The sequence below is a fragment of the Petaurus breviceps genome, unplaced genomic scaffold (assembly GCF_028583685.1).
Source record: "Petaurus breviceps papuanus isolate PSGF00001 unplaced genomic scaffold, PetGlider_PUasm1.0 62396, whole genome shotgun sequence".
NCBI lineage: Eukaryota > Metazoa > Chordata > Mammalia > Diprotodontia > Petauridae > Petaurus > Petaurus breviceps.
In genome coordinates, this window is record NW_027186410.1 from 317 (window position 1) to 9,181 (window position 8,865).

Here is an 8,865-nt window from a genome sequence, read left to right on the forward strand (position 1 = left end):
CCTATATTCATAGAACCCAAACCTTCTCCTGGATCCCTTCCATGTCCTCAGCACCTTAGAACAAGATAGTCTTTTCATGTCCTATCCTAGTAATAAATGTGTAATCACTGGGGGTAGGTACACATTTCTTAACTCTCTTGATTCCTCTTATAGTCTCTTTTTTTCAATTTCTCATCCCAAGTCCCTTAATTCTTTTCTACAACAACCTCAGAAAATGCTGGATGCCTGGGAGATATTGAGAAAGGAATATGACTCTTGTCACACTGGTTCTAATGTAGAAACTTTTCTGGGGCTATCCTTGCCTCACCCCCAGTCTGGAACTCCCACCTGTGGGTTGAATAACCAGATAGTGGTGACTATTACTCTCAGGTTCTAGAGTTAATCTTGTGGGAGGCGTTTTCTAACATTATACTTCCTGAGCCCCTACTGGCATGTTTTCCCTTACCAATCAGCTGATAACCTTAAAAACCTTTTAGCAAAAACATTTGCTAAAATCATCTAACGAGAACATTTAATACAAAACATTTCCCACCATAAACTTGGGGCTCAGTTTTCCACAAATGCACACAGTGTGCATGGGAAGAGTGGACTTGAACTCAGAGTACATTGGTAGCAAGGTTCCTAGTAGTGAACATGTAGCGAATGGATAATCCTGGTTCTTCCTTAATTCCCCTCCTGGATCTGCTCTTGCCCTTCTGGACTTCAAAACCATGATTAAGCTGCTGTCACAACCTGAAACTTCCCTGAGTTCTTGAATTCTTCTCACCCTGGAACATCCAACTACCCCTATGACCCAGAATATCCTTTTATAAGGTCCATCCCTTTTTCCCATTGGTGAGTTCTTTCTGAGGCCTCCATTTTGTAGAAAGACCCAAGAAAGATTCCTCTCCTGATTCTACTCCTGAATTTCTGGACTTCAAAATGATGCCTACATACAGAGCACCTTCATCTCTCTTTTCCCAGCCTCTAGATTTTCAGCTCCCTTTCATGTAGTGTTTTCCCCTATAAGATACAAGATCCTTGAAGGCAAGGGCTGTCTTTCTTTTTGATTATATTTGTATGTCCAGTATTTAGCACAGTGCCTCACACATGGTATGTGCTTTTGAAAAGCATTAATAAATGCTTCTTGCCTTACCTTGCTTTCATAGAGCCCTCATGCAGCTCCCCTTGGGTATAACTCTTTACTGGGCAGGCCACTCTTCTAAAGACAATTTATGTTCTTAAGTCTATAACGGGCACTTTTCTTTGCCACAGGGGTAATTGCTCTCTGTACCTTCCTCTGGTGACTTTTCTTTTATAGCCATCTGTCCTTAGCATGTCTCTAACCTCCCAGTGAAACGGCTTCCCCTGCCACCAGCCACTGCAACACGTAGGAGGAGGAGGAGGAGGAGGAGGAGGAGGAGGAGGAGGAAGAGAGAATTACGGATAATGATAAAGAAAATAAGGAAAAGCAGACTGGTAGGAGGAGAACCATGAAAGAGCAGTATAACAAAATTAGAGACAACAAACGCCCAGGGAGTGTTTTTTTAACTGGCTAATGACAGAGAAGTGAAGAAGGACGATGATTAAAACCATTAGCAACTGGGAGATCACTCTGGATTTTGGAGGGAACTGTTTCAGTTGAAGGATGAGGTATGAAGTTAGGTTGAAAGAAGTTGAGAATTGAGTTAGATAAAAGGGAGGAAATAAATAAGTGTAAATAACAGCTTTTTCTAGGAGCATTGCTACAAGAGGGAAGAGAAATCTAGAGAGGGAGCCAATAGGACAGTCAGTTCAATTTCCCTCAAGTATTTACATTTTTATTATTTTGTACATACTTAGCCAGGAGGAATATAAGGTCCTTTAGAGCTTGAGGTTTACATTTTTGTCTCTATGCCCACCACTGCCTAGCACAATGCCTTGCGTGAAGTATGTACTTAATAAAGGTTGAATCAAAGTTGTTCTTCGAAAGCATTCATTCATTCACTCACCAACTTTATGAGGGGCCTGCTACTTTAGAACACACCTGATCACTTCGAGGGACTCCAGATCTCAGTCTTGTTGCAAAGTGTTCACAGTTATTGTTGAGGAGGTTGTAGGGAACCATCTTCCCCACCAGTTTCAAAGCTCGGTGCACGATCTGGGTGGGTGGCAGTGGTGGGTCACTGTCATCATACTTGTTATTGACTTGGTACCTGTTGCTTCCAACCATCACATAGAGCAGTTCTCTCTTAAGTGGTGCAATATCGGCAATGACTGACAGAGGACCATAGGATCAAAGATTTAGAGCTAATAAATTACTTGAGAGGTTATATGATGCTCCAACCCCTTCATTTGCAAACAAGGAGACTCTACCAACATATTTGCCTTTCATTCCAAAAAGATGATGCCTACAGTGGACTCCATCTTAAGCAGGACAACCAGTGAAAAACTGGTGATGTGGTCCCACCCAGGGTCAGGCCCAGTGGTCCCTCCAGCTCCAAGTTTCTGACAGTGGCACAAAGGTATCATTTGTGGGAGAGTATCACTATCCTCCCTGACAGCTCCCTAAGTTTTGAGCAAACTTAATGACTAGACTTAATGAATCAGTTTCAATAATCCAATTATGATTCTGAAATCCATTAATCTATTGAAATTCTTATGTATAAATACATTTGAGAACTAACAATATCTGTGCTTGGAGTAGCCCAAAATGGGCAAGGGACAAGCAACGTGTAATGTCTTCTTCAAAATTTTTTGCAGGACATTTGTCCAGGCTTAGCAAATTCTATCCCATTACCAAAAACAGTAGTGTGGGTCTTACTGTACTGGGGGGGGGCATCAAGGAGAAGGTGGCATTGAGGAATGAGAGTGTGTGGTTAAATGAAACATGTCTATCAACAGAAGATGGCATATGGTCAGCTCAGGTCAGCAATGGTGTAGAAACCACTCAGTCCAACATCTTATCTCTCTCAATAGCAGACACCATAGGGCAGCCCATGCTGATGCAGAGGGGGGCAGGGGAGGAGGGAGAGGAGAGGAGATGGGGGAAGAGTGATAATCTGTGCTCCTTCTGCTCTGCTGAAGGCCTACAAGTATGTCCAATGCCTTTGATAGTCTGTGCCCTTGGAAAATCCCTAATCACACAAACTCATTCAGTTAAGGGTCTATCATAAGAAAACCTTGCCAGGGCTGGCCATTGCCCATAGATATAGTTCACCACCCCACCTTGACACCCAACCCTTTGCCTACATGCAGCCAAGCCATGTCTAAGAAGTAAAGGAGAGAAACATCTTACGTGGAGGTGCCAGGTGGACAACACAACCATAACCCACATAAACAGCCCAATGAGAATAGCCTCTTCGGAATATTTCAATCAGGTCTCCAGGCTTGGGCTCTTGCTGTAAAACCAAAAATAGGGCCAGGTTAGACAACCAGTTTTTAGGAAGAAGGAGAGATGGACTTGACAAGCTAATTCATCCCCAAAGGAAAGTGGCCAAGCTGATTAGGGAACTGGATTCTAGACCATAAAGAGATTGGTAAAATAGCACTAGGAAAGAGATGTGTAGTCGAGAAACAATCACTTACTTCTAGTATCTGAAGGACTACCATGAGGAAGGACTACCTTATTCTCCTTGGCCACAGGACTGGGTAGAAGACAGAGGCAGACTAAGGCTGGATGTAAAGAGAGACTTTCTAACAATGAAAACTCTCCCAAAGTGGAAGAGACTGTCTTGGAAAATAATGAGGTCCGCTAGAGTAAATTAGCTTTTAGAAAGAGTATTTATTAAGGTGGTATAGGAAGAACAATTGGTGTATACAGCATTTTCACCTAGAGCCTGGGGCATGCTCTCCCGTAAGTATACATCGAGATCCAAAGAGAATGTACTTAAACTTGGAATATGACAGTGGTGAGGTATGCATGCAATATCAGCAATGACTGACAAAGGACCACAGGACCAAAGATTTAGAGCTGATAAGTCACCTGAGACATTATATGCTCCTATCCCCTCATTCACAAATGAAGAGACTCTACCAGCATATTTGCCTTTCATTCCAAAAAGATGTCTGCAGTGGATTCCATCTTAAGCAGGACATCCAATGGGAAGCTGGTGATGTGGGTCCCATCCTGGCTCAGGCCTAGTGGTGCCTCCAGCCCCGAGTTTCTGACAATGGCACCTGAGTCTGAGTCCACTTCCTGGATGTGGGGAACCCAGGAAAAAAACTCTATATGTCTTATGTGTGAGGATACCCCACACCCCCAACCCCAGCAAGTCACTCAGCCTTCTTCATCTGTTAAACAGGAGCAATAATAGCACCTATTTACAGGATTGTCATAAGGATCAAATGACATAATGAAGTGCTTGGCAAACCTTGAAACGCTATCCAAATGCTAGCAATCGTCATCATCATTCATTCATTTAAGCAGCATTTGTTAAGAGCATATTTTTTATGGCCACTCACCTGATTGCCTCCAGGTATCCCATATCTCAGGTAGGTCAGGAAGTACTCCTGGATCAGTTTGTAAAACACTTCGTTGCCCACCTCTTTGAAAGCCCTTTGGACAATCTTATTGGGTGGTAGTGGCTGGTATTTGTCATCGTGTTTGTTATTGACCTGGTATTTGTCATTCCCAGCCACAACAGAGAGCCGTTCCATCTTCACCAGGGCGATATCCTTCCAGGCTGACTTCTTGGTGCCTACACCAACACTAGCATGTTGGTCTTTTAGAGTTAAGGAGATAAAAAGGGTAAGTGCAGTGAATCCATAAGCAGTCCGTTTATGAGTGAAGCCCAGCAGTCCCTTCAGTTAGTCTCATGTTCCTGATAGAGTCAGAAAGAGATCAGTCAGGGACAGTTTGGCTGTTCTGACTAATATCAAACTCAAATACATAGAAATATTCCCAAACAGCTTCAGTAACCAAGTCAACTATGAAACTCTTCCTATGGACAAGCTCAGGAAATCTTAAGAGAGCCTTAACTATTTTTCTCTAGGGGAGTGCAAACAGTGACATAATAAACAAATGCCACAAAGGTCATTGGGCCAACTTTTTAAAGGGGGAACTGATCAAGCCAGAAGATGGCTCCCACTACACCCCCATGGATTGACACACAATGGTTTCAGTTCCTTCTCCCATCTGTTGTAGACATCTGGTCAGCCAAGGTCATGGATGATGCTTTAAGCACCAACTCCCTAGCCTTTCTGCCTCAATATAAGATCCTTCCCCATTTCCTTTCTCCTCCTTGAGTGGGCCTCATCCCCTATCAGTGCAAAGAGGTAGGTAGAGAAGTGCTCCAAAATTCTGATGGGTGTGTGGGTTGTTAAGGGAATATTATCTTCCTTCAATTATGGTGCCATTCCTGGCCCACCAAAACTAACAGCACCAAGGCCTAGAAATGTTGCTGTGCTACAATAGTCTTATTACCTTCGCCCCAGCCCCAGCCTCCATGCTGGGGTCCATATTCCTTGTCTCTCTCTGCAGCAGAGACCAATAGACAGTAGGTGTTGATTTGGTGGGAGGAAGGACAAATGCTAAATTATATTTTTTTCCTTACTATTGAAAGTGAGTCAGTCCAGTGCCTTCTAAATTCAGTACCCTATCTCGTCTGCAGTCATCCTAACTCGTTTAAGGATCTATAATCAGGAAACCTTCCCAATGTTGATCATTACTAATAGGGATCACGCACCCCACTTTGACACCCAACCCCTTGCCTGCACACAGTCAAGCCATGTCTAAGAAGTAAAGGAGAGAAACATCTTACGTGGAGGTGCTAGGTGGACAACACAACCATAACCCACATAAACAGCCCAGTAAGAATAGTTGGTTCGGAAAATCTCAAGTAGGTCTCCAGGTTTGGGCTCTTGCTGTAAAACCAAAAACAGGCCTATGTTAGAAGCAGTTTAGAGGAAGAAGAGGGATGCACTTGACAAGCTAGTCCACATGCAAAGAAAGGTGGCCAAAGTGATGAGGGGACTGGAGATGAGACCATAAAGAGTGGATTGAAAGGACTAGACATGTTTAGCATAGTGTACTGGTAACCACACTGGCATACCCAGGAAGGATACTCGCACAGGTTCTTAGACCTGCTTTACTAGGAAAAATAGCTATTTAAGGGGTCAACAGTCTTTTTGTAAATTACATTCACTAGTTCAGTGGAAAAATCAGCACCCTGAACTTCAGAGAAAATACAAGCAGAGAAATAAAGACCAACAGACAGGGCTCTGACTGCCTGAATCAACTATACACTTTACATACATCCTTGGATCAAGAGAGTCTTTGCATGTGAGGAGTTGGGGAGTTCTGATCTAGTATCACTCAGAATCTTGGTCACTCAAAATCTTGACCAGGGAATCACAAGATCCTTCTCATAAGTGAGGCCCCCAAAGCAAAATACCAACTCAGAGTATATATACACTTCTCAGAGACAGAAGGCATCACAACCCTTGTGACTTAGTGCCTAATTAGAAATTAGCAAAAGGTGTGAAATCCTTCCTATAAGCAAGCCTCCCCTAAGCAAGTTTCCTTCATGGGCTCCACATGAGGCCTATTAATGTGTGGGGAAGATTTCAAATCCCATTAACATTATACCTAGGGAGAAGAACTCAGGAGGAACATGAGAACTTACTTTTAGCTTTGGAAGGGCTGACATGAGAAAGGGGAATTAATTTTGTTCTGCTCAGCCCCTAAGGCCAGAACTGGAAGCAAGGGATAAAAGATTCAGGTAGATTTGAGTCTTGATAGAAAGAAAACTTCCTAACAATGAGACTTTATCCAAAGTAGAAAGGGCTGTCTTATGGAGTAGTGAAGTTGCTGTCACTGGAAGTCTTCAAGCCAATACTGGAGAACCATTCACTTTGAATAACATTTGTAGAGGTGGTTCCTGCTCAATTATAAAATGATCTTGATTGCCTCTGAGGTCCCTTCTGTTCTGAGATTTTTAATTCTAAGAGCCTGTAATGTTAATGGGATATAAGATCTTCCCCACCCATTACTAGGCTTTATGTGGAGCCCATTAAGGGAAGATTGCTTAGGGGAGGCTTGCTTGAAGGAAAGCTTGCACACCTTTTGTTAATTTCTAATTAGGCAATGAATCATGAGGGTTGTGATGCCCTCTGACTCTAAAAAGGGTATATATAATCTGATGTTAGAATTTTGCTTTGGGGATCACACATTGGAAGAGCATTCTTGTGATTTGACCAGATGAGACTCTGGGTAGCCTTTAAGGAGCTGCTACCTTCCCCCTGCCACCCCCACCCCTGCCCCCAGCTTTGAAAGACTCAGATGTTGGCACTTCTCTCTCTGGTAAGTATGTATGTATTGCCTTGGTCAGACAATTGGATCTGTCTGTTCATCTGTATTCATTTCTCAGACAGAACCCCTGTCTGTTGGTCTTTATTTCTCTGCTTATATTTTCTCTGAAGTTCAAGTGCTGACTTTTCCCCTGAACTAGTGAATGTAATTTTTAAAAAGATTGTTGAGGGGTGGCTAGGTTGCACAGTGACTAGGGCACTGGCCCTGGAGTCAGGAGTACCTGAGTTCAAATCCGGCCTCAGATACTTAACACAAAAACTAGCCATGTGACCTTGGGCAAGTCACTTAACCCCAATTGCCATCCAAAAAGAAAAAAAAAGATTGTTGACCCCCTTAAACAGTTATCTTTTCTGGCAAAGCAGATCTAAGAACCCATGCTAGCAACCATCCTGGGTTGTCACGACATCCAGTGTGGTTGCCACGACAGAGCCTCAGCTCAGACTTCCTTCATGCATTTTTTAAATTACCAACATACAGGGAGGTATAGCCATTTATCAATTACTCAGTCCTCATTTTTAGGAGAATAGTGTCCTCATTCACTCCTGATCTGGATTAGTGACTTATGTCCCCTTGGTTTCTTTCTCAAAAGCAAGATCATTCTTCTCACTCATTCTTATGAATTTTTACATTTCTTTGTTTTCAATTCCCAGTGGGGATGATCATTTTATTAACAACTTAATTTCAGTAGCTCAGCATAGCACTGTCAAGACAATAGTGCAAAGATGTCCTAGTGCAAAAAGATCAAATTGAGCCTCCAAGATTCAAAAGTAATAAAAAAAATTTGGCTCACAGAGGTCCAATGGATTGGCCCAATTTCTTTTCTTATGCTAATTCTGTTGATTTTCTTCATGCCTTTAAAAAATATTAAATGATAAAGCTATCTATTATTTTGTGATCTCCTCTGTCCTTTTAGTTTTAAATTTTCTACCTATCCATAGATCCAAGAGACTTCCTTTTATGCTCTAATTTCTTTTGTATGAACTTTTATATTTCACCGGAGTAAGAATTTGGGCATATGGAGTACAATTTGTTGACTTTGCACAGCTTTGCTTCACTTAAGTCCGATTCATATGCAAGTCAAGACTTTACCCTTGTCATTGGTCCTCTTCAAGAATGAAGGATGGCACAAAGGCACGGCATGGCCGGCAGATGCAGAGGCAGGCCCGGAAGGGGCCTGATCAACTCGGAGGGCAAGTCTTCCCACCAACCACAAGGTCCACTACCAGGCCTATCACCAAAGGGCTGGGACTGGAAAGAGCAAGGTAAGAAGCAAATACAAGGGCCCCTGTCCTGGACAGCAAACACTCCTGGGGCTACTACTTCCTAGCCCAGAAAAAAAAAAAAAAAAAAAAAAAGCCCCTTTCAAGACCTCCAAAGTCCAGGATGACAGAGTGAACCTCACTTGCTCCAAACCCCACCTCTGACCATGAAAACATAGTAACTATTGCCCCAGGGCAAAACCCTCTACAGTAAAGGCTTGGGATACTAGAGGAAGGGTGTGGCTAGGACCCTGCCTCAAAATGGGTAGAAAGCAGACTACAAAGACAAAGACTCTGGAGTCCTACTATCCTCACAGGGAGGAAACAACCTCCCAG

General features: G+C 42.9%; 1 protein-coding gene across 1 annotated transcript; it reads right to left on the reverse strand.

Annotated features, from left to right (window-relative positions):
• Positions 1–1,945: 1,945 nt before the first annotated feature.
• LOC138173619 (uncharacterized) lies at positions 1,946–5,823 on the reverse strand (the record flags this gene model as incomplete). The annotated part of the gene is made up of 4 exons (XM_069103667.1): positions 1,946–2,235; positions 3,257–3,359; positions 4,423–4,682; positions 5,721–5,823. Coding segments are annotated over 4 exons (726 nt in total), but the record flags the coding sequence as incomplete, so codon positions are not given.
• Positions 5,824–8,865: the final 3,042 nt, after the last annotated feature.